General features: G+C 36.7%; 1 protein-coding gene across 1 annotated transcript; it reads left to right on the top strand.

The window, feature by feature from the left end:
- The first annotated feature begins 709 nt into the window (after positions 1 to 709).
- Positions 710 to 8,392, top strand: cnpy3 (canopy FGF signaling regulator 3). Its single transcript, XM_088649092.1, has 6 exons — positions 710 to 969; positions 2,035 to 2,158; positions 2,709 to 2,805; positions 3,806 to 3,928; positions 4,622 to 4,739; positions 6,809 to 8,392. The coding sequence occupies exons 1-6, from the start codon at positions 864 to 866 to the stop codon at positions 7,042 to 7,044; spliced, it is 804 nt and encodes a 267-aa protein (XP_088505218.1). The 5' UTR covers positions 710 to 863; the 3' UTR covers positions 7,045 to 8,392.
- Positions 8,393 to 27,625: the final 19,233 nt, after the last annotated feature.

Here is a 27,625-nt window from a genome sequence, read left to right as displayed (position 1 = left end):
TGTTTAAATATTGCATAAAAAGGTGCAGGACTTACAGTTACCCAGTTAAACACATGCTGAGCTGAATAAAGTGCATCGTTATTCATCTATCCTTTAACCTCGTTATTCAATGCAGGGTCGAGGCCAGCAAATGGGCACAAGGCAGGATACATCTTGGATGGCACACCAGTCCATTGCAGAAGAGAATAATTATAAGCAAGAAAAACCCTTTCACACGTGCAATATTCAATATTGCACCTTTATACAGTATAATACATGACATTATGTTGCATTGAAGAAGGGAGTTGTTTACAGAGATCAGTTTTAATGTTAGCTGTGGGAGCGTTGATGCTGTATTGATAGGATCTGGCTTATGTGATTTTGCTGTAGAAAGACAAGTGTCTTTCAAAGGTACTGAAAAAAGGAAAACAAAGTGAAACGTTCGGCACCTGTTGCTAAACATACAATTCGATCGAATGTAAAATTAAATAATTATTTTGCAGTGACACACATATTTGCTTCATTGGGAAATACAATTCTTATTTTTGCAGAAACCCCACAAAAATGTTTTGATCCCCAAAGATAAATGAAACTGGAAGCCGTTTTTCTATTTCTGCTCCTACAGCATCACATGGTTTCTCTTGGGCCAAATTTGAGCCTGCTCCCTGTCCGGCCTGTGATTGGTTCACAGCTTGACACTGCTTCGCCTCTGATTGGACGGCTAGTCCCAGCTGCGCATGGTAGCTTCTGGCTAAGGCGGATATAGCAGTTTCATTCAGGAAAAAGCAGCGAGGGGGGAGTTTTGGTTAAACATATATAAAGTACATATTAGTATAAAGGTCGCATCGGTCTTGCTTCATGCCATTCTCTTTTAATATTCAGTAATGCGCACTTTGGCACTCCTTGGCCTGTTCGTATTGACGACGTTTTCACAGTCGGCAAAAAAAGATGAAGATGAGGAATGGGTGCATCTGCCGGATAAATGCGAGGGTGAGATAAGAATAGTATTGAGCTGAACTGCTGCTTGTAGCATTTACGAGTTATTGCTTTTTTCTGATCGTTATAATTAAAATAGGATTTTTTGTGTTAATTGAGTTGTACAACAATGTATAGTTTAAAAGTGCACGATAAACCGCGGTTTTGCTGTTTATAATAATAATTGCTCACACTTTTAAAGCGCTTTTCTGGACATTTCACTCCAAGCGCTTTACAGGTAATGGGGACTCCCCTCCACCACCACCACCACCAATTGAAACATTAGGTTGTATACAGTATTTAGGGGTTACAGTACAGAATCACACCCTCACAAATTCAGTTATTTAATGCATGTACAATGTGCCGAAGTATTTCTCCAGGCACTGGAAAAACTGCATGATCTTCATGTGCACTTTCTTGTTTAATTTACTGACTGGTGTGTGTGTGTAATTGTGTTACTGAATCCATTTGCGCACAGTAATGGTGTTTGCAATCTTTGTGGTGATTTTACGATTCGTGCAATACAGGTCGATTTGCTTCCCTGAGGCCAATAGAGAGCTAAGAGCAAATATACTAATATAATGTTATTCATTATATATTAGAGAAGACGTTATTTGTGAATTTCCCCCTTTCAAAAATGCAGAAGTGAAACTGGTAACGAATGCAGTAGTAAAAATCAAAACAATGCATGTGCTGCTAACTACTAACATTTCAGTGTTTTTCGCTTGATACTGTATATATAGAATTTGTTGTTTCTAGTATTCATTTTTCAGTCTGCTTCTGGAAGGATTGCATGCCTTAAATTGTACATTATACAGTGACACTACACATAGTGAAAGGATTATTAAAAACCGTCCAGGTGATTAAATTGGTGCTATTATTTTTCGATAGCTGTGCATTGCCCTTTAAATACTGCGTTTTAGTGTCGAATCCTTTAGATTTTTGTCCACAAATATGAAGGAAGCATTATATCTTCAATAAAGATAAAGTGCTTTACAGCACTATGATGTGACACTCAAAAACTTTGAATTGAAACAATTGTGTTGTTTTGTGCAATCAGAGTCTTTTTGTCCTTAACAGTGTGCAAGTATGTGTCGGTGGAGATGAAGTCTGCCTTTGAAGAAACGGGGAAAACCAAAGAAGTGATTGACACAAAGTATCGTTTTTTGGATGAAAAGGGGACTCCAATAAAATATGTCAAATCGTAAGCTTTATTTTGCTGACTTTTGTTTAGTTTTTTCACGTAACCTATCATTTTCTGTGTGGCACGTTTTACTGTAGCTCATTCATTCTTTTATCATGCTGTCATGGATACAATGTACTGTACAAGACCTCCAATAAAAAGGAAATGAGGAAATATCCAGAACATTCAATTAACAAGGAGTATATTTGCCACATGCTCAAGATGCACTGGGATTTGAAAAATCCTTGAACTCAGACATTTATTAATAGGGGAATTCAATAAAATCCATTTAATAAAATTGTACAAAATTTTACAATTTTTTTGATCTAATAAAAATATAAGAACAGTCACAAACCAGGAGAACGTTTTGGGGGGAACTTTGCATGTTGACGATGTTAGTTTTGCAGAGCTCGTTTTCTCTCTAGTAGTGATCACACTGTCACTGGCATAGCTGCATGTCTTGTTATAAACCCTTACAGTGTTTATATTTAGTATCCTTGGTTGACACTCAATACTGGAGTTATCTCACCTGGGCTTAGGATTGTCTGCTGTTTTCTGTACTGTTCTTCAGTGACATCCGATTCATCGAAGTCATAGAGTCCATTTGCCAGAGGCTGATGGAGTATAATTTGCACAAGGAAAGGCAAGGAAGCAACCGTTTTGCTAAGGTATGTAACAGGATATTGAGAGAGGTATGTGACCAATGGATAAGTAATAATTATAATAATTGCTTACACTTTTATAGCGCTTTTCTGGACACTCCACTGAAAGCCCTTTACAGGTAATGGGGACTCCCCTCCTCCTCCACCACCACCAAGTAGTCACTTAGAGTAATTAAATGTACACTGAAACCAAAAGCAATGGTTTTTCATCCCTTTTCTAGTCTAACCTTTAAATCGTCTAAAAATATAGTACCTTAATTTGTGCATACTAGTTTCTGGTGATTTTTTTACAGTGTAAAAAGTATCATGACATGTAGCATGAATGTTGGTAATTAAACATCCTGTCACCATGACTACATCTGAAGACTAAAAAGGAAGGAATCAGTGATGTTTGTTAGGATGTTAAAATGCATCCCACTGTAATTTTCATCTTCCCCTTATAAGAGCAAGTCCTAAATTGTGTTGCTCCAATTTATTTGCTTCTTGTGACCATGAATAACAATTCCTTTGGCAGGGCTTTAATTACATAATTTACTTTTTGTTTTATAACAATTATAAACTAAACAAAAACTGTTTAGTTTATAATTGCTTAGTGAGTAAAGTAGCTGCTATGATGTGTAGTGAAATGGGAAAATAAAACACCAAGGTTAAAATAACAAAAGAACAATTCCTATAGCCTAGATAAAGCAAGGAATAAATACAAAAATATGTCGTTCTGTTAAGAAGGAACACAACCTAGCACTTAAAGTGTGATTATTTTTTTTAGTAAAGAAGCTCTGAAGCACAGGAAAATGTCAAATGTGTCAGAAATACATCACTTCACTCAGCCTGCTAAACCCAGTCACTAATTTCTGTGTAGGAGGAACATGTCACTTTGGGCATGAAGCAGATTCCTACAGTGAACATTCCAAGTTTTATTTTGGAAAAGACATTTTATAGCCCTTCCAAGTAACCATGCGTAAGAATTTTCTGCTGGAATACATATCTGTGTGCTGATCATTCACAGGGAATGTCAGAGACTTTCACAACGCTGCACAACCTGGTCCACAAAGGGGTGAAGGTGGTGATGGATATCCCATACGAGCTGTGGAATGAGACCTCTGCAGAAGTGGCAGACCTTAAAAAACAGGTCAGCTACACCAAGGGCTGCAGGAAACTGTGAATGTAACCTTGAGGTTTTCAGGAGCTGAAGTTCAGTTAGCTGTATGAGTGTCCAAAAGCCAACAGTCCTGACCCTACCAATAAATTGCATCCTACTTAGCAGTTAATACAAATGCCTGTTCTTGCTGAGGCTGAAGAATTAAACAGTTCTGATATCGGGCTGATTGTTTTGTTTTTCGGATGAATTTGTCTTTCATGTCAATATACAGTACTGCACGTGCTTTGTCTGAAAAAAGTTATTGAAAAAGCATGTAATATTAACCTTTTAATAAGAACCAAAACAGAGACATTGTTTTCCACCTTGCACAGAATATACACATCGTACATCTGACAGTCCTGCTGTTTGGCAAACCTACCCTCTAAAAGATTAAGATTGTGCTTGTAAAACAATAGGGTTGGAAGTTTGTTATAAGACCAGAATTTAGTTTTTTATATACACATTTGAGCACATCACAGCTGCAGGAGTTCATGGGATAAAATTGCATTCAAGCATATTTCATGGATGTCTTTATAGATTTGAGTTTAAATGTAACCTGAGGCTGGCTGACTGTGTGGCTACACTCACAGTTGTACAGAATCTGTAGGCCTGATCACGTCTGGGTCTGAAAACCATTTTAGTATAGCAACAGATAGCAACTGCTTACTTATCTGTGCATTCTAGTGCGATGTGATGGTGGAGCAGTACGAGGATGTCATTGAGGAGTGGTACCGACACCATCAGGATGAAGACCTCACTACCTACCTGTGTGAGAAACACGTGCTAAAAGGCCAGGACACAGGTACTATATCACATCTGCAGGAACATTCATTGCCCTGTCCCAAAAGGTTCTCCTGCTCACACATAAGGTGTGGAATAGTTCACGTGGAATAGTTCATCAGCATGGGTAGGCTGCAAAGGAACAAGTTAAAGGTTTATTCCATGCTGAAAAGAGAAGAAAGGAAACACAATATTTCGGCTCGCACCCGAAGAAGTCTACTCAGGCAAAACATTGTGTTTCCTTTCTTCTCTTTTCAACGTGGAATAAACCTTTAACTTAGGCACAGAATAGTTGGAATCCAGATTATTATAAGCAGTTATTTTCTGAGTATAGTCCAGATCTTAATCGGATGCCTGCTGAATCAGACTTACTCTGCTGTAGACCAGGCTTCACACAATGGGCGTTAGTCTTCTCATTTGCAGCGGAGTCTGAAACTTTTTTTCCCCATTTTCTTTGTTGCTTCTGTTGCGTGTCATGTGTAGTGTTGTGCAGAGCTTTGAGTTTCTTGAAAAGTACCTCTTCAAAAACCTCTAGCAAGTTAGTTACACAAGTCGTACCTTTTCTAAAGCCAGGCTGATTATCTCCTTGAATCCTACTGCTATAACGATGATCTTCTAGTTTGGATTATTGTTTCTATAATCATACATGTAAGTTAACTTATTGACCTTTTTATATAAGGGGAATTTTCCAGTCAATGGGTGTTACATTTGTCTTGAGACAAATGCTGGAAGAAGTGTGTTAATGGCCTATGAGTAACATCTTGTTTACTAAAGAACAAAATAGGTAGAAATCAATCAGGCCCTGGAGATTTATCTTATTGTGTAACACTCTTGACTCTCTCTTCTAATACTATTTAATATTGAACTTTCTTCCTCTATTGAGTCAATCGGAGACCCCCAAGGAAAACCAGTCTGTAAGATATAAGATAAGATTTTATTGTCACCTGAGGGAAATTTTTTATGGACACTCAGCACTCCTGTACATTTAAATAGAATGCAAAAAAAAAGAGAAGAAAAACATTGCACATTATACTATTACAAAAAATAAGTAACAGTGGTAGCACTTTCCCTCTGGTCTAGTTTTCCTAACCAGAGCCACAATGTGGCGACGGGACATTGTTCTTCCCTTGGATCAAGTTAGGAACTCTGTTTAACTTCTTAATCATTAAACTTCCCCACAATTTCCTCGTGACATTCTACCCTAGGCGGGTAAAAAGTCTCGTCCAAGTTTTCCCCTTTATTGAGCTTGTGAAGTGGTTTCTCACTTCCCACCAAATCTGTTGTATAGAGAGGCAGATGGTACGTCAAGTTTGCCTCGTGTCATCCAGGCAAATGGAGAATCAAGTGGGTGTCCTCCTACATGTGGAGTAGTTTGGAATATTTCATGATGAAATACGCTACATAAGAATTATCATTAATAGCTGAGTGTAAATCTAAATATACCATGCTGTATAGTTAGTGTTCTGACCCTGTTACGTGTTTGAACACTTCTTGAAGACTACAAGTTAAACGAGACCTTCCTTTTCTAAATCAATTTACCAAAAACAGCACTTAGTGCTGCTAAAACCCAGGGACAAGGAGACCCTTCAATGTCTTTCCTATTTGAGTGTTTTAATTGGCCCTCTTTGTTTAAAACTGAAATAGCCACAAACATTTCACAATTACCAGTGGCCAGCTACTGTACCGCATAACAGAAAGGCAGCCTATTGAACTTTTGTTAAATAACACTAAAGAAACTCTAATATTACGCACACATATCGAGAATGTAACAAATTTCCATATTAATACAAGATGTTATGTACAGCCAGTTAGATGTGTGCTTTCATAGTCCCTCACTTAAACTAAAAAGCATAACATAATAATTGATCTCTTAATCCACTCTCTTAATAAACAGTTTCGTGCCACAGTCTCACGATACAAACTGGCAAGATGTTTTCTTTGTGCATATTAAATATGTTACATTACAACACGAAGGTGAACATGAATAAAATTTGCCTTTTTTTTTTGCCCCTTGAAGGTTCTGTGATGACCCATGTAAATACACCTTCATTAGTTGCACTGAATAAAACAATTTTGGTATGATTGTTTCAGGCTGCCTGAAAGAAGTCTGGATTGGGAAAAGGGGCGAAACTGCCGCCATTGATGAGAAAAAGAAGAAGAAGAAGAAAAAGGGTGAGGGAGAGGCAGGAAAGCCGAAGAAAAGGACGAAAAAGAAGAAGAGCAAGCTGCCGGACGAGCATGAACAGGGAAGGGACAGGGACGAGTTCACGTCTGATGAAGATATCCAGGAGAAAAGCCCACTGCCCCGAGAGAAGAGTGAGCTGTGATGCGTCCTATAGCACGGGCCTATTGTGTGTAAAGAGTTTGAAATATTCCTGGACTTCACAGAGACATCTGAAAGGCAGAGTGAGGATTCCAGATATACACCTTTCAAGCCCTGATGCTGTTAGCAATGGCAGCTTGTTAAACATGCTGTCCCTTATCTAGTAATATGTTGGCTGATATGCAAGGACATGATTGTAGTATGTCTTCTGGTGAAGGCTGTAATAATGACTTTGACGGCCCCATGGCTAATATGGAGTGTCTTGAGCTAGTCTGAAGGCTCTTTGAAACTGGTTTCACATCTGAAAAACTCCTTAGCCCTGAGATGCACTGCAAGCCCAACACAAAGTGAACAGCAATAGTAAAAGCATTGTTATTAACACCCCCCCCCCCCCTTTTCTGTCCAGAGCACAGATAGGAACTATTTTAAAACTGAAGCTAGGACCACTTTTAAAATTCCTGAATCCGGACAACTTTTCATATGACTAATAAAGAGAATCAGATTGGAGTACTGTGCTCCCTTGTACTGTACCTTAAGCAATTGTAGTGTGGGCATCGGTTTGTTCCTTGACTTGTAGTCTGTCCAGTTTCTTCTCTTAACTGGATGATCCCGTGTTCTATACAGTAGGAACACTAGAAACATGCTGACAAAACCCAGATTAGTCCTCGAACCCTATCAGCTCCCCATCAGTCTAAAATCCAAGCCGCACCTTTTTGGTAAAAACATCCTTACGTTGCTTAAATTATACTGAGATGATGACAGTGGTATGCTGCTTGCATTGCGCAGTGGAATGTAGATGGAATTTCACATGCTGCTGTGCTAGCTGATAGCTCATTCTGAAATGGTAATAAATAACAGGACTTGACTAAGAGCTAATTGTAAAAAAAATTGGAAATTGAGGAGCCAGAAAAATATTTCAAAAGAAGCTGTAACACTTTTTCTTTATCTGGCACTTTTTAAAGGTAATTAACTTTTAGCCATTATAACCTCTCTGTCAGATTGATTTGTTTTATTATGCTGTGATTTATCCACTCCCTTCTGATTATTAACCTGTATAATTTTTTCTGAAAACTCACTGTAGCCATCTAGTCACAAAAATTCACACAAAGTATTGAGTTTCTAAACGAAACAAATGCTCAGGTTTGAAAACTAACTTTGTTAATCAGAATCCAACCAGATATAAATCCTGGCTTATCATAACAGTATGGTTTCAAAGTTTTCTTGATGCTCTAAAGAAAAGCTTTACTGTAAAGAGGGTTTTTGTTTAAAACACGTTCACAATTGGGCTTCCTGCACCTACAGTAATACCAAAATACTTCTCTTTCATAATAAATTACCTGTTTGTAGCCTCATACCCTGTGTTTAAAATGCTCACTTTCTGTGTAGTTTCCACTACATTTTGCACATTGATTATCTGGACAGTGGTTCATGTTCTGGACTAGATACTTGTTTGAGAAAGTAAAGCTGTCAGAATGCAAAGGAACAGGTAAAGGTTCATTCCATGCTGAAAGGACAAGGAAAGAGACAACATTTCAACTGTGGAGCCTTCACACACCTGAATAAAAACTGAATGGAATAAACCTTTACCTGTTCCTTTGCAGCCTATGCATGCTGACCCAGTTACCTACTTCAGCTGTCAGAATAATGAATTGATGGGACAATTTGAAATTTTATTGTTGTGTATATGTCTGCAACACAGCAGCATTCCTGGATAAGGAGCCTGCAGGATCATGCAGTGACATAGAATAAAATAGACTGGTATACTGGCAGGGATCTCTGACCCTAGTCCAATACAGTAGGTCACCTGTTTATAAAGATTGGCAACTCCTGTAAGGTACTGATGAGAGAAGCAAATAAACTGTTTGGTTAAGAGGATTCTTGTTCTTGAGTGCTGAAGAGCACTTGGAGTTTAGTCCTAAATATTCTCAAGATTTCTTAATTTAACATCACTTGTTCAACTGATCACAGTGGAATTGCTCTATACAGTATCTTTAGAAATTAGAAACCTTGGTTGGTGATTCACAATCTGTATATATGCAAACAGATTTTTTCATACATCATTTTTAAAAATTTGGTTTGCTGACAAACGTGGAGCTGTGTACTGAGAATGTAAATACAGTGCCCTATCCACCATGCTGCATCTAATAGACTATACATTTGTTAATTTTTCAGGGTTTTGATGCTTTTTAGATGTGAAATTCTTTTTTTTTGTGCAATTGATAAAAATCAAGGTGCAAACACTGAACAAGTGGCATTCGGTGTCATCGTGGTTGGATCTGTCTGTGAAGCCAGAAGTCAATTGTGTTCCTTTCTTTGTGCTGTGGAAATATTGCTTGACAAACTATTTTTATTTTGATTTCTGTTTTCGTATTTTGCTTGGATTACGTCATATACATGAAAAATTGATTTTAAGTTGAAAGGGTACGATACACGTGTACATTTTATGGTTTGACAAAATGTATAGCACAGCTCCTAAGTAAATCCGTGTGCAAAGTGATGTTATCTTTGATGCTGTTTTCAATTTTCCACTGAGAGCCCTTATAAGGTATTTATAAAAAGAGATTTGTTCCTCATGTATAAACATACAAGCAGTGTTTTTAAATTTCAATAATGTGAAAATAAATGAATAAATTTCTACACAAAATACGTTTATGAGGATATTTGCTGGTGATCAGGGTTTATACAGTTGATAAGACAGTACATTCACAACTGTATAAAACCTTAAGAAAAATTCCATAATTTTTCTTAAGGTTATATAAGGTTAAGGTTATACTACTACTATAAATTAGTATATAATACAGCTAAGTAAATAATTAGACCAACTGCATGACTAAGAGCAGTAAGCCACACAGGAACTCTAAACCCCTGTTCTAGAGTGCCCAGTAAATTTGCACATGCACTGTAATACAGTACTTGCCTTGATAGGCAGACTGTTGTTTCTTGTCCTATATTTTTATGCAAGATGTATGTAAATTCACTTGAAAATGATCCTATAATTGAGTATTCATAATTAGCTTCAAGTGCAAAGTTTGTGAAAGCACAAAGATCTGATTAACAAGTGAGGAATGCTGATTCAATAATTAAGTATACCCTAATAAGAACTAATTAATTCAGTTTGTAATTGTCCTCAAAAGCATAATAAATCTAGCCAACAAGGTTCATTAAGATGAGTTTGTCTTCTAAAAGTTTTACCAAAAACACTTTAAATTAATGTTTTTAGAATAGGCAAGAAATTCTGCACTAATCAATGCTTTTCAGGTTTTTTAAGTTATTCAATGCACAGCATGCTCATACAGTATGCTCACAGAATGGATTCTCCTTTCAGAATAATTCTTTCTTTGCTTGGTGTCAACAGATCATCTGGATAGCAAAGTCATGGCAAAGGTGGACCAGTTTTGGCCCCAGATACTGTGATTCATGATTTGTATTAGACCCTTTGACCTGAACTGTTTACTTCGACTTGTTAAAATGTCCAGCAGAGGGCAATAAAGTGTCAGTTCTGAAAATCTGTTTCCAGATCCCTGGAACTGGTGCCTTTCTCTTGTGCCCTACAACGGACGTACATCCTTGCCATATGAGAGGGCGAGGAGGAAGGAGGGGCATACTCTCAGTCCTTCATGACAAAGATGTTGTATGAAAATATAACTTCAGAAGCTGTCTTTAGTAAACTACATGAAGAAGTGAATCGCTTTCAAGTGAAAGAAACCCGTACTTGTAATTGTAATACTTGCATCTGCTGAGAGGAAAAATAAGGAACCATAAATACTCCATAAATATTTAAATGGAGTATTTGCATGTTATCAAAAGAAAATTACGCCAATAACAAATCCTCCTTATAGTTTATGAAATAATTAACATGGCATATTTCTAATTGGTGCCAAGGCTGGACTGTTCAATGTGTCTGGAGCAGAGAATTAAATGTATTTTGAAATAGTACAGATATTTCATTGAAGATCTGTATGTTCATACTTTTTGATGCCTGTTACAACTCTGTTCAAGTGAAAGGCAGTGAATCAGTGTAGTGTTGAAACTTTAGCTATAAATTATGCTCATCCTTCCATTATCTAAAATCCATCTACACTGGTAAGGGTTACGGCAATGCAGGGTTTGTCCTGAAAGCTTATGGCCCAAGGCAGAAGTGAGGACACATGACCTGTTTTTCTCTGGAAAGGACACCCCTCCATAGCAGAACCAAGAAGAAAAAGAAAAATGTAAATAAGCAGTGAAATTTTTTTTTGTTGGCGGGGGGGAGTGGTGCAGGTGATGTAAAGTCATGCAAACTCCGTACAGACAGATGCTCATGGCCAGAATGACACATGGAACCTTGCAGCTGTAAGGAGCAGGACTTGCCCTTTGCCACACAATGGTACACTAAAATAAGACAAAGGATCGACATGGATTAAATGAGATTCCTGAAAATAATTTGGCCAATTAAGCCAATATGCAGATCACAGTGATTAATTTAAGTCAAGAGCGAACACACAAAAAGCCGCTGGACCTGACGGTATCCCTGGCCTGGTACTCAGAGCATGTGCCTGGCTGATAGCTGATGTCTGTTCTGGCATCTTCAACCTGTCCTTGGCCCAGGCTACTGTACCTAACTGCTTCAAGACCACCACCACCGTGCCAGTACCAAAAAAATCAGCACCCACATGCCTGAACAACTACCGCCCTATTGCACTCACCCCCATCATAATGAAGTACTTTGAAAAACTACTAATACCACACATTAAAGCCAGCATTCTAAAAACACTCCTTGCACAAACTGCTCCAAAGAGGATGCAATCTCTATAGCTCTACACACCACACTAACCCACCTGGATAAAAGGAACACATACTGTATACAAGAATGCTGTTCATTGGGTTTAGCTCAGCATTTAACACCATCATACCATTAAACCTGCTACCAAGCTCAGGGCTATGGGTCTAGATACCATCCTCTGTAGCTGGATCCTGGACTTCCTCACCAGCAGAGCCATGACTGTCAGGATTGGCAACCTCACCTCCAACACGGTCACCCTTAACACCGGTACCCCTCAAGGCTGTGTGCTCAGCCCACTGCTATACTCCCTGTTCACCCACGACTGTAAGATAGTTTTCACTACATTGCCCTTCATGATAGTGGACATGGATTTCAGAAACAGGCAAATCACATATATGAATAAGGGCCATTCTCTCAACATCTGTAAGATAGGCCCTTCCTCATGAATTTCAAGTAGACTGTTTTTAAAGACTAAGTTTATTTACCCCCTAAATATATAATATTTAATATATAGCAAACAAATTAACATTAAGGGCATTAAATCCACTGCATCTTCCTTATCCACTGCAAGAAACATTTTCATCTTTTTCCTAAGGTACTCTAGCTGACACTTGATTGCATAATAGAGCTCATCATTTTACCTCCTTATTCCACTGCGGAAAATGAAACTCCATTATATTTATGATAGACAAAAAATTTAGTTTATGTAGTGGTAGCGCAAAGTGTGTAATCCACTTGTAAATACATAGCAAAGTGACAATTTATCAGACACAACATAGATTGACAGCAAAGCAAAAGGTGAACAATCCAGTTTGCAATTCACAAATAACACGCAGCTAGTATGTTATTGTTAAGTACTACTTCCTTTAGGGGGTGCCTGTTGGTTTATAGTGTTTGAGGGTTGGCAAGCGGGAAGCACAGTGGTTTGTTTGCACTGGGGTCCGGATTAACCTGGTAGGTTAATTGGCTTCTGGGAAAACTGGCTGCCCTGTGATGGACTGGCATCCCATCCAGGGCTTAGCCTACCTTTCGCCCATTGCTTGTTGGGATAGACTCTGGCTCCCCCACAGCCCTGAATTATAAAAAGTGGTTAAAAAATGGATGGATGGATGGATGGATGGATTGGCTAGTGGAAATCTCCTACTTGGATCATCTTATCAATAGTCATGAAGCCTCACTGGAATTCAGAATGTCAGATTCTTGGCAATTGCTTGCTTCTCATGAAAACCAGTCCTGGTTCTGGAGAGCCAAAGTCCAGCAGGGCTTTGTATACCACCCTTAAAATTCTAACCACTTGCAACACTTTTATTTTGACCACTGAAGTTTGCATATGCATGTAGGAAGATCGAAAAGGGGAGGTGTTTAGCGCCGGCTTGGAATTAATAGCAATTCACCAAAGAATAATGACCACCAAGAAACAAATTATTTGTGAACGTTTGAGTATTTAAGGACGGTAACCCACTTGGTTAAGGGGTAGCCCCTTGCCCACATGAAGAGGAGGCTCAGACCCTGGTTCAGAGAGTGGGGAAGCAGCAAAAGTGGATTCTTGAGACGAAACACAAAGAACAGTGAGAGATATACAGTATGTAAATAACTTCAGTAACGATTGTGATTTGGGTTTGTTTGCCATTATGCTTCCCCAAACGTCAGTTAAGCACTTCCATTTATAAAGTTCATCTCACACCAAAGGATCACACAGCTCTTTACAAGGGGATGAACATTATCCACCACTAAAGTGTGGAAGACCTGACCAACCACACCACACATCGGGTGGAGAAGTGAGAAATGGCCTTATTCATTGAACTAAGGGTGAACGCTGCAGATTGTGCAAGCCTGGAGTGGGATTCCAGGATACCAGGAGTAACACCCCTTTTCTTATAGTGACGGGAGATCTGTCAAGATCAAGCTGCAAAAATGATAACACTGCTGCAGAGTCATTAAATGAGCTCCCAGACGTTAGAGCATAATTAAACGGTGAACAGTTATTGAGCCCGTGGAGAATTAGAAGCACACTATGCTCTTGATAACAACTTTTCAATTGTTTTTTTTTTCTTTTTCAATATTTTAAGTACAGTGTTATCTACAATACGTGGTCTCAAATGTTCTCCTGCATTTCTAAAAAAATACACTAGGTGGCAGCAGAATGCAGCGAATCTTTCCTTCATGACCAATGTTATTAATTAAAACGATTAATTATTTTTTTGTGGGCACATTGGATGATAACTTCAATTGATTACACTACTTGTATTATCAGTTGTATCTCAAATGTTTTATTTAATCCCTTTGTCGCAGTTCTACATATTTAAAACCTAAAAACTATTATTCTGCTTAGATGAAATACCATATCTCGGTTCAGGGTTAGACTATTTTAATTATTTTTCTAAAATAAAGCATTTCTGCCAAAGCAACATATTATCATTTACCAAATTGTAAACATTACGAAGCGATCAGATCTTACGCACAGTTCTCCGAAAATTTGAATTAGAGGGCTTCTAGGTTTTCATTTTATATTCACTTTTTCAAAGCACTCCAAACTGCATATTTTGTTTTAATAGGTTTGACAGGTCTGTGCTGCTGTGTACCAATGTACTTTTTAATGTTTCACAAGTGTTCAGATTTTTTTTAAAAAAGAAAAGCATTTTAAATTAACTTCTTTTTTTAAAATATTGTTTCAGCTAGGGTGAAGTTTTTAACCATTCACCCGCAAATCTTCCTAATTGAATTCATGCTTTTATTTTCATTTTCTTAAAAAATCTTGCTGCTTTTACTTTAATGCGAATACATGTCGCCGTACAGTACAGTTAAACGCAGTACATTACAGTAGGTTAACAACATGGATGTGTGGGCAAGTTTTAAGATGCGACACGTAGCGTGCGTTTCACTGTCGGACGCGTAAGGAGAATTTATTCACGTTTTATAAGAGGTTAACAGATTATATATTCCTCTACCTGTGTTATTGTGGTTATTTTATACAGTTTACTTACAGAATATTTTAAAAGAATCCCTTGAAGCTCCGCTCCATGAGTCTAATAATAACGACAGTATGTTGTGTAGTGCTTACGTGTTTAAATTAGCAGTTAAGAAGTATAAAATAGCATGAGCGTGTTTTTTACAGTGCTGAGGTTTCAACATTGGTAACTTCCAGTAGATTGTATACAATATCTATTATCTGATGGGTAGCCAGAGACTAACAGCCACACTACAATTTCATGTGCTGTATCAGTATCAAAGAAAAAGGCCGGCACGTTTTCATCTAGGTGGGACCTTCTTTGCAGCGTTTCACCAAGTGTGAAACGCTTCATCTAGTGAACTTCATCTAGTGCCTCAGGTTCTAAAACACATTTCCTCTTGTTCCAGATGCAGTCCTGTCTGCGTCAGTAGGTGCGCATGAGGGGACTGTTACAGTTAGTTAAGATTCTTTTTAAATATAAAAATACTTGATAGTTTAATGTTGAATCCTGTTTGAGATCAAAGTAATGCCAACTAATTATTATTCATTAATCCCGCCACACTAAATGTATTTTAATTTAAGACCTTTTAACCCATTTAAGAAAACAAGTTAAGAAACACACACTGTAGGCTTCCTGTATTAATAAAGTAAAAATGCTGTAATCTCAAGAAAGGCAATGGTTTAGATATTTCTCATAGTCCCCTGGGCAGATTTCTTTAAAAGAGTGTTTTGAAGCTGAGGGAGGTTGCTTTCATCCAGATCGTCCCCCTCTGAAACAAATCAATCAGAATTTGTTAACGCTTTGAATGTGTGTGTGTGTGTGTTTTACCAAGTTTCTTTTAAGTGGAAGTAATAACTCGTGATATTATTCTTTTTAACAAATCGAAACCTCCAAGATACATCCAAAACGGCTTATCGAATCCATCTACTCGAATCTAGGTGACGGTTTGTACAGCGGGTGGCAAAAACTATACCCCGCACACACACACACACCTCCCCCCCACCGATCAGATTTATTTTTCTCGCTCCGCATCCTTTCAAAGGAAAAATATCCCTCATTCTTTCCGCTCAGATCACTTATTTTCCCGAGACAAGCTCCTCTTTTTGGTCCTGCTGTGAGAGAATACATACTTGAATTTAAGTTTTTGCACACGTAATGAACATCTGGTAACAAGGTGTTTAAAACGAAGGAGGTAAAAAAGTGAGAGAAAGAAAGAAAAAAAACAACTCAATAAAACTTCTGTATGCCCCTTATTTTTTATGACCCTCAAATATTCTACCCCCACCTACACCCCCCTCCCACACACACACAATCAAGTCTATCTATTGAAATGGTTTTAAAAAGCTGGCATTTAATGTTTAACAAGAAAAAAAAAAGATCTCGACTCAAAAATATTTATAGTTTAATTATGAAGCGGAGTGGAACATTTTGTGTTTATGAAACAATTCGTTTGCTTAATTAAAATCGCCTTTGATCTCAAGGTAAACGGTTTAATCATTATGCTTATTAGGTTAAATGGTCTTTCATTCAATTGTATCAAGATGGCTTGGAAAATTCCTTTACCTCACTGTAGAATTTGCTCGGTTATTAGGTATATATATATGTAAAAACGATTTGTGAAAGGGTATCTTTCCTTTTATCTCCCGAACGTGGTTGATTAAAAACATTCAGATTAAAGCATTTTTGCGTCTTTTATCTGATTTTGTTTTGTTTCAAGAGCAGTTCTCGGAACAAGTGTTTTTCTGCTAAGGCTCTATTTATTAACCACTTCAATGGAGAAATTGATAGTCCAAGCTTTTAAAAATTCAAGGAAACGTTTCAGTCAAAAGAAATTTAACATAAAGCACATTGCCATTTTTTGTTGGCTGAGTGTAATTTACAAAAAACCGCAGGATATGCATGTGTCGTATATTTAAACGGACTTCATTATTTGCAATAAAATGATGAAAAACGTTAACAACAACAACAACAACAACAATAATAATAATAGTTTCAGGTACTGATTTTCTGAACACTGATTTTGTAGAAATGATAGATGATGATCAAACTCATAATAGATTCATAATGGGTCTTAACAGAATCTCCAAGGTTTGAAAAGTGTTACTATAAACAAACACCACATACTAAATGTCTTTTTTATGTTGTTTATGTGTTTATGTTGGAAAATATTTTAAAAGCATCTCTACCCATCTACTGTTATTCTTTCATTTAAGAGCTTTTCCAAACCTTCAAAACATTAACTTTGCTGTTAGCTACTAATTATTGTCAGAGGTACAATAATTGCATAAGAAACTATGAAAAAACCCAAACATATTAATCAAGTCAATTTACACATTATCATACCTGCATAAACAACCTTTTATTGTGTATGAAATCTGCTATAAGTAACAGTCCAGGACTTTTTAACACTAAATTTATTTCAATTTAAATAAAGTTCACGATTACAAGATGAGTAATTACGATTTTGTGTTTGAGGAAAGCATGCAAAGGTTTAAGCTTAAATTAAACAGCACATTAAAAAGACTACAGAATTATTTTTGCAAAGCGTGAAGCAAAGAGGTTAAGATTAATGAAATTTAAGCCAACACTGCATTATTCAAAACATGGAGACATCTGATCAGGGTATTTAAGACTCTGAAAGAGATCAGGAATGTCAGTGCATACTGTATAAATGAATATCAATTGTATTGTTTGGGAACAGGGGACATTCATGAAAATGACAATGTAACCGCTTTCTTCAGACACAAAGATGCGGGCGATTGGAGCACACTGAGAAGTAATTCTGTTTCTTAGATCAACAAGTAACCTAAAATGCAACATACTGTAGCGTGAATATCATCTTTTTGGTTGCCTCTAATATAATCATAGTACATTGAGGGCTGTGTCTTTCAATGTCTCATCTATGAAGTCCTAACCACAATTAGTCTCTTTATTTAAGCAATGAAGCCATGAAAGGGTATATGAATGACAGAAGTTAGCTTCTTACATCTTGTAAAGAAATGCCTGCCAATTTCTACAATCTTCATCTGAATGCTTCTCTGCTGTCACACCACTTTTTGTAAGGGAATAAAAAATAAAATTTGAAATTGATTGATGTTCCTATCATTGTCCAACTTGGAACATATTTACTATCAGGAATTTTCTTTTCTAACATAGTGTGCAGTCAACTTAATTTCTATGCAATGACATCATAATCCCAGTGAACAAACCGACCCTCTCCGCTGGTGTTTGAAGCGATTTTAAAACATGGCCTGATGTATTTTAAGTGTGTGCTATTTTTAAATTACTATGAATACAAACTACATTTGATAATAAAAATAGATGACAAATACACTATGAAGGTTGGCAGAGTAGGTTCAGATATGGACCTGGACTGCTATCTGCGTGGGTTTGCTCACGCAGTCAAAAAAGATACTGGTACAGTAGGTTAAGTGGCTTCTGAGAAAATGTGTCGGTGTGAGTGCCTGTGTTTATGTCTTTGCCCTACAATGGACTGGCTTCCTCTCCAGGGTGTACCCTGTCTTGAACCTGTTGCTTGCTGGGGCAGTTTCTGGCTTCCAGCTGCCCTGTGCCCCTGAATTGGATGAAGTTGTTAGGAGATTGATGGATGGAATATTGCTAACCTATGCAGCATATTGAATAACAACTTTTTTCAGATATATACAGTATAGTAATTGTCCCTCAACTGATATTTTAAACTATAGAACAATTTATACCGGTCTAAAGGTAAAACTAAAGTTTTTTTTTAGAAAGTGTTACAACTATACAAATATTTTGTCTTTGACAAATTACTTATTTGCATAAAGAAAGAGAGATTTATGCTTTTTACAGCACAATGTTTAAAATTTGAGTAAGTATTTAAAAGCTAAGTGAGTACATTTGATTTAACTGTACTAAGACAAGTAGCTGATGTGATGCTGATGATAAAAAGGCTGTAGCTGTATGGTCAGCATGTCTGTCTGTCTGTCTGGAAGTGGATGACATCAATGTGTGAGCAATATTTTTAGGAGCAGCAGATCAATTTGTGAAATAAAGGCTGTGACCAATCATTTGAGATCAATGATGCACAAAATGGTTTGGAAATGCCACTCTGAAAATGCTACTGAGTTCAAATCAAATCCAGGTAAAAATGATTTAATTTTAAGGTGTGACTAAAAAGGCCTACTGAACGTGTTCAAAGTATAAAATATTATATCAAAATAAAATATTTAGGGAAATGCTTATGTTATTTACTATATATATACAATGTACAGCATAAATATCTGCTTTTTTTAAACTTGTTTGTGTGATAGGTTAGCACCTCAGAGGATAAGGTAACAAATGTGAGGAGATTTTCCATCTCTTCCTGCAGAGTCAGTAATGGGTTCAGATCCTCAGAAACTGAATGTTGCTGTCAGTCAGCACACATCAGACAATGCATTACAAAGCTGTATTAGACAAATCTATTATCTATACCATATCATGTCCCGTTAGTGTTACACAGTGGCAATGATAATTGGTCCTCCTATTGGTTGCCTTTACTTTAGACAGGGTCTTTACCCTCATGGAAGGAGGAATCTACATTTGTCTGGATAAATTATCATCTTACACAGGTCAGGTCATAAGCAAGGGGAGGTATAGCCAGGATTGCCTTCACATTGTAATAGGTGTCTTCATCAACAGCTTAACTTCATTCTTAGTATTTTACATGCACCTGTTCATCTTTACATCTTGAGCACAGGTATGTATGACCTTATCATAATAAATGCTGCTCACCTGTATTTGTCTAAGGTCATTTTGGAGATGCTCCATTTGCTTAGTGAGATGTCTGTTTTCTCAACGGCAAGTGTTCAGCTTCATCATCATCTCTTCCATAGAGTTCTGCCACTTTGTATATGTAGCACTGTGGCTACTGTTTTCAGTAACTGGATCTCTAGTGTGCATTTAGGGTGTAAATTGAATGAAAGTGTGTTCTTTCATTTGTAGCTTTATATTTAGAAAAATAGTTGTTATCAAATTTAAATGTAAATTTACTGTGACTCAGAAGTTCACCTGGCCCCCTGACTTATTTACATAATGAATCATCCATGTGTGATGTGTGTGATGTGTTTTCTTATGACCAGTGTAAATTTCCAAACTGTTATGAATCACTCGAAGTTTATGGTGTATGTTTTTACAACCAGTGAGGAATTCTTTACACTTACCAAACACACAATGTATTTGTCTTTTGTAGCCCCTAGGTGGTGTTTCTATGTGCCAGCTTCCCTATTTTTGAATCTGAAAATGTACTACAACACATTTATGAATTTTATAATTCCTAAAATTACTGGCTATAGTTCATGTGAAGCAACAGGCATAGAATATATCCATTAGGTACCCCAGGGCTTAAATCTGCCCAATTAGAGGTTATACCCCTTAAAGTGACATACTTTTTTGTGTTCCTTAACCAGTTCTCAAACCACATGCATACAGTACATAAAAATTCTGGAAATTGCAGAACATACTTTCTTTACAAAATTCCCGGTATATGGAATATGTTATTTATGGGGAATCATTGTAACGGTGTGTGTATATTTATCTATATATACAGTGTATAATTTATTAAAAGCTGGGATGTCAGCAAATAAACACAAAACAGCCCTGACTGAACTTTGGCTGATGTTAGTCCACAAATGGAGATTTCATAAAGCATTGCATTCCGGTAAATAATATATCAGTCAACTAGGTTATAATGTCTTATTCCTTTGCTTTTTGCAATGGATATCTGTGCAGTACAATACCTGCAATTCTGAAGAATGTTAACTTGTATCAGTGCTGGTAAAACATACTGTAGCTACCAACAAGTCTGATTCCTTTTTTGAAGCATCTAAAAACTATGACTTATTAAAGCACTTCTGAAAAACTTTGCCATCAGCTGCACAGAAAGAAATTGTCACACACAATTAATGTTCTTGGATAACATAGCCACCAGTCTTGTGTATAAATATATGCATGTGATTTGCACTGAACTGAAACAGGAGATTTTTAAGAAAGTCCAATAAATCAAATATAGCCAATTATGTATTTTATATTAAAATATTAATTATCAAAATATTTTGTATTCTAACAGCAAATAATTACAATACAAAACAAACAAAGTAAAATTTGGACTCTGTGACTTTGATTAGGAGATTTCTTACAGTCCCCATTTTTACAGTGATGTGGTGTTTCTCCAGTGGCCTGACTCCTGGTTTTGAATCACTGAACTGCAAACTTAAACACATTCTCCTGGTATTAGAACTATGGAGTGGTCCCTTTAAGTCACAACTGAATAAACAAATAAACAATAAGTAAAATACATTAAACTTGCAATTAAGCTGAAAGATAGAACTGAATTACTCCACAGTTTGTATGACATCTCTGAGTCTGAAGTGAACTTAGCTCCTTCTCAGCTATCCCATTGAACAGCACAAATTAAAAGCATAAAGATAGGTAATTTTAAGAAGTCTTAAACAAATGCACAAAATGCACTGGAAGATCGTAACATGGCAGCTTTCTATCCCAGTGACCACAAAGTGTAATATTTTCACTGGATCTCAAAGTCGTGCAGCATTAAAAGATCCTTTTGTGTTGCACAGATAGTGCCAAATAATAAGCTCTTGCTGTATCTTCATGAATCCCTTTCTATCCTTGCCATTGTGAAGAAGAGTAGCACAAACTGTCTGTATCAAAGGCTGAAGAGCACACAAGAGTGTTTGTGTTTTCTCATGCAGTCAAATCCTGCAATCAAATCGACCTGAATTAAAAGACTGTTCATTTTTTTTTCCAGATGGTTTGCATGCCATCAAACTGCAGCATTGTATACTCACATGATGTAGATTTTACATTATTTCAATAAAGCACATGTGGCCTAGATGAATTATGTGCATGCACAATGTCAGCTACACTCCACGAGGGAAAAAGTTATATTTCAGTTAATGGGACAGCAAACTGTAGATTCACTTCCATTCATTATCAGACAAACGCTTTTCCTGATCAATGTCGTGACAATGTGTAGCCCATTCCAGAACTTTGGGCAAACCTTGGATGGGATATCACTGCATTACAAAGCTTCAATGGTAAAAAAAAAACGTTACAGATTTAATTACCCTATTGTCTTTGGCAGCTTTTGGTTCTTTACTGGAGAAAGAAGGTGAAAAGGCTGTATTTTATACAGCCTAATCAAATAAAGTACTGTAGCTAATAAACTTAAAAAATAAGAAATATTATTTCTTTTAGACAATTGTTGCTAAAATGTATTGACTATTTTACTAAAATAAAAATCATTTTTCACCATTAATGCAAAACACAGGCACTTGCTGACTTGCAAATACTCATATCCTTGGACTTTTAATAAGGAAAGAGCTCTTTCTCACGAGAGACTGCCAAGCTGGGCTTTTTTTTTTGTTTTAAAGTATGATATATGATGGCGGTTTTGAAAAAAACCTCCATAATCACCTTTTTTGTGGAATTAAGACGATTACATATTTTGGAAGGTTCCATAAAAAAGGAAATTAAAAATGGGAAAATTCAATTATTTTGTTGGCACTTGGAATACTGTAGAAGCTTAAGATTCTTGTCTTTGTACCAATCGGCTATTCAGCTTCAGAGCTAGTTAAGTAAAGGGTGATACTGTGATTGAATTGAAGAGGGATGCAGTGCGATGTTGTGTATTTGCCTAAAAGCCCACCGCAACACTGCTATCCTTGTACTTCTTGTATTTTTTTTCCTTCTTATCTAATGGATAGTGGAACAGGCAGGGGCTCAATCCTCCTAATGAAAACACTGCATTAATTTTATTTTCTGATGTGTCATTGTAATTCAAGAGATGTTTTTAATCTTCAGATTGCTTCAGCACAACAAGCCATTTAAAAAGTATTTGGCAGCAAGCCCCTAGCTCAGCCATAGCTCCTTTTATTTAATGTGGTTTGTCAGATCTGAGCATTAAAAGCTTTTAGCTCCTCTTAATAAAGCAAAGTATTCAGCCTAAAAAAAGACAGTGTATGTGGGAAATGCGAGACTTTACATAATGTGCATTATACAAAAAAAAAAACCTGTGCAACAAAAGCACAAGTTGCTTTTCTTATATCTGTTAAAACAACATAATTTAAAGACACCATTCTGCTCTTTTTACCAAAGCAAACTTGCACTAATTCCAAGCATCTGGAGCTCCACTCTTAGCCTGCTTAATATATGCATAGGAACAGGAAGATTACAAATGAAAGAAGGCCATTTGTTCATTTGCTTGCTCTGTAACTAACTGTTCTCAAAATTGCATCCTCTTGAAGGACTCCAGAGGGTGGGTTTCACTAGCATGGCAGGATTAATTGTTCCAGGCATCCCCAACTCTTTGTGTAAGAAATGGCTCCTGGTTTCAGTCCTAAATTCTATTTGATTTTTTCAGTGTTGTGTTGGAAGACATTGGAGGTTGGTTTTGTCTAAATATCTGAATATTTAGACATTAAACGCCATTTCATATGCATTCTGCTCTTCTGCGTACAAAAGGGACGCAGTTCCCATAACCTGTCTACGTTTGACTTTTCTCTCATACTGTACCTGTAAAGTTACAGGCTACTCATTTTTAAACTCTTTCAAGAGTAGCAATGCCCTGTAACAGAACAAAGGTTTGTAAGTTTTAAACAGAAAGTCATTGACGTAAATTTAGGGTTAACCTTTTTCCACATCGACAGTCATTTTAAAAACATAAAATCATTATTTTTTGTAGCATTTGTGTTTTGCATGCTAATAGTTATCCGTGTTTTAAAATATTCCCCTGTAAACGAATAATAATAAATCGTCCTAATGCACATTAATTCTACCGATTAGACGAGTAGCACCAATCAAGCTGTTCGCTTTGGTCTGATTGGTGGCAGGATGAGTGAACAGCTGATCAGTTCAATTTACTTGTTAATTTCTGCCATTCCAGGCCAAATCTAACACCCAGTCCCGTCTCCAAGTGTCACAAGGATAAAGAAGCCATTTGGTAGCTCTATGTCAAGTATTAAAGGCTTGACATCAATTCAAAAATGAGACATCAGAAGCTGGAATGCAGTGGTCCAGGGCTGTTCATCACGTTTTTATATTTGAAATAATTTAAATGTGACACAAATGGCTTCACCCTATTATGGACTACATTAAAGAAAAATATTTAGAATGATAGATGATACATGCACAATTACAGATGTTAGAGTAAAAAAAAACATAAGTTATGTCAGGTAGATAGTATACATGAAACATTTTTATATTTGAAATTATTCTTTATATTTATGAAATATACCTTCTTTGTTCTTCGAAAATGGGAGTTCAGCCTTGTCTACCTAGTTTCAATTTATTGAAGAACTCCCTAAAGTGAACCGAAAATCAAACTGAAATCTACTTTTTCACTAAATAATGCTACTGCTGCTAAAATATTAAAGGTTAATGGATACATCATAAGAACTGTCAAGATAAATCCACTGTGTAAGATTGTTACTTGTGTGAGTTTTTACACACTACTAGAACATGCTCTGGAAGTGTTTGACATTTATCAGCGACCACCTAAGAGACCTGCATGAAACGATTATTCAAATACTTGGATGGTATTTTCTGCAAGGGATGTAAAAACGATCTAATCCACACCATTAAAAAAAATACAAATCCAAGACTCCACATTGATCCATCAGCACCCTTTGGGATGAAATAAAAGAAACTGATTCACCTGGAGACAGAAGAATTGGTAATATATCACTGTTTTGGATATTTTATTGGACCTAATGAGATACAAACTGTATCTGTGTGACTGTAAATTGAAAGAGCAGTTTTCCACAAGGCGGCATGGTGGTTCAGTGATTAGCATTGCTGCCTTACAGTGCTGGGGCCCTGGGTTCAATTCCTAATGTTTCTATTTGTGTGCAGTTTGTACAGTACTGTATGTTCTCCCAGTGTTCTTGTGGGTTTCCTCCCACAGTCCAAAGACTTACTGGTAGGTTAATATGCCCTGTTGTGAATATGTATGGGCTTGTGTCTATGTGTTTCCTGTGATGGACTGGTATCCTGTCCAGTGTGTATCCTGCCTTGTGCCTATTGCTTGCTGGGATAGGCCCTTTGGATAGGCTGCATTTATCTTTAACCAAATCCGGCTTTTATCTATTTTCTATTTTGAAGTAGAAACTCTAAATAAGGTGAAGAATGATTTGAAGATCGAGCTTTACTGGGGTAAACTCACCTGGCTGAGGACAACAACAACCCATCTCTTTAATGAGGGATGAGCCATAGAGTTGCCTTAAGGGTGAAGATGGGACAGAGAACAGCATATAAAAATGAAGTAAGATAATATTTTAAGCCTCATTTATTAGGTCATGTTTTAGTTATTAATTTTGTTGATTCTGTGGTAAAACTGCAGGTGACATAACTAAGTAACAAAGCCTAATATGGTGGTGAGCTCGGATTGCTTTAAAGTGCTAGTTAATAAATACTAAAGACCAATACATACCTAAAAGCAATGTTTAAAATACAATCTTACAAGCTTTCAGAAAGTCACAAGTCTACTTAGTCCGTAGGTAGTATATCAACATTTCCACTGGAGCAAAACCTTTTTATTTGAAAATTGTCCTGCGCATTTCAAATTCACAGAGTAGGTGTCTACAATTTGCTATTTTATAAAGGATGTTAGTGTCGTTTTTCCAGATAAATTGGTCATAAATTTGATTGAAAACCTTTGTCAAAACAGTTTCCGCTCTTTTGTTTTCAGACGAGCCTAAAAGGAACAATGGAATTTCCTTTTTTTACATTCAGGTTGTTGCTGTTTGTAGACTGAATTGAAAATATGCTACTTGCCCCTATAGTTTGGCTCTACAGCTGCAAGTTTCACCATGTCCATTAAAGATTTGTATTTGCGGTATGTGGTCATTCGTCTTTAGTCTTTAAATTCCATAAAAATTCCTTTTGAATAAGAATTTGTCTTGCCACTATACAGTATATAGTTTACTAGCTAAAATAATGTTAAAAGTATTTTATCTGATCATTAAAAAAATATCAAGGACATTTTAACGCAAAGAGGAAGTTCCATTCACATGAGAGGAAGCACTGGGCTGTTTTTTTCCCCCAGAAAAGAAAGCACGCTAAACTCTTTCCCTGACAATTTTGAGAAACATTTTGTTGGTTTAAAAAAAAAATGCAGCAATTTCCAAAATTACAATTCTAATTCCGTTTAAGGTAAATGTGAAAATATCACTAATTAAGGGATTTCCAGGGTAGGCACAGACACATTAATGAGTAAAGAGTCCCAAAAACGCAAGCACAGTTTTTGAGAACAAGTTGTCCTTCTTACCCTTTTTAAATTTCAACCTTCATTTAAAAAAATATAAAATCCGGTTACTTTTTCTGGGGGAAAGGAAGCAATGATTCTGCAATCAGGAAGCAAAGGGAAGGAAGGGAAGACGAGAGGATAAACTAGGACAATATGAATTGCACCATGTACAATTAGTTTAGAGACATTTACCAAAGCAAACAATTGTTCAATATTTAAACCATTTACTAAAGGATAGACTAAAGGATGATGGTTACAGTGGCTCTTTATAACTCACTCTTTAGTTATAAATCTCTCAATTTTCTGAAAATACTGTATACAGTATAATTTAAAAGCTGCAGTCCTCTCTATTTACTGGGACCATTCCATCTGGAAGTTGTTTTCTTCAACCTGGCTATATGACTGGCAGAACACTGGAGTAATGTTTTGAGTGATGGAAACTGTATCTTCTATGGCATTTTATTTCTGAGCCTGAGGTCACAAGCTACATATTTCACAAATATAAAGTGAAGAGGCACACAATCAAATGATTTTTTGGAATTTCTGAAGGTTTCAAAACTAGCAGCTGTCTCTTCTTGCACTTGTTCCCAGATATTAGATAAAGTCTCCCACTTTTAATGTGATGCAGTCAGAGCTGGCTGGCATCACCTATTCGTGTCTTGCTTCCCTATCATCCTGTTTATCTGTGCCAGTGGCATTGTGCCTCACCAATTTTGATATTCTGATATATGTAAAAGTAGTTCTTTTTTAAACGTGCTTGCAATTCTTATTGTAGTATTCTTCACACATTTTGTATTATTTTCTATCATCAACCATTGTTGCTGATGACGCGGGCTACTAATGATCTCTCCTTTTTCAATAGAGCTTTTGGAGAAAGGGGTAGCACTTCAACTCGATTCTTTTCTTATTAATCTCAATAATTTTGGAAACTTTTGGTCAGGCTCCTGATCTGGCAATGGCATTGGAACAGTTAAAGTAGTAAACTATGTGCTTTTATCCTCTGACAAACGTCATAACTATGCTTTTTCTTTTAGATCTATACACAACTTTCAACATCATTGGTCACCTTGAAATTATCTTATCTAGACATGTACTTGAAGTAGAACATAAAACACTTATATATATATATATTATTGATGGAAAATATATATAATTTATCTGTATTCCACACTACAGTATGAATTCAAGCACATTGTGTAATGTGTCGGCTGTCTTAACATATCTTAAGCAGCTCCAAGAAAGACAGCTACACATCAAAGGACAGGACTTGGGACAGGACTTAGCAGGTTTACTCATGCTACATATCAAAGGACAGCTACATAACAAAGGACAGGACTTGAGACAGGACCAACTGGTCAACCCATGCTACATATCAAAGGGCAAGACGAATACACATGAAGCTGTGAAACAAAACAACTTCCCGAGATCATACTGTATATAAGAGCTGGGAAACCCTTGTGGTTTGTCTGTCCTGCGGGGCAGACCCAACGCACGTTGATGTCATTATTGAGCTCAATAAAACAACTGAATCCTACTCCTTTGATGAAGGATTTCACACAACATACTCATGTGGCAAAATCCCAAAAGA

Source organism: Lepisosteus platostomus, chromosome 10, assembly GCF_059453375.1.
Source record: "Lepisosteus platostomus isolate fLepPlt1 chromosome 10, fLepPlt1.hap1, whole genome shotgun sequence".
NCBI classification, from domain to species: Eukaryota; Metazoa; Chordata; class Actinopteri; order Semionotiformes; family Lepisosteidae; genus Lepisosteus; species Lepisosteus platostomus.
Note: the sequence above shows the minus strand (reverse complement) of the source record. Positions and strands in the feature narration are given on the sequence as shown.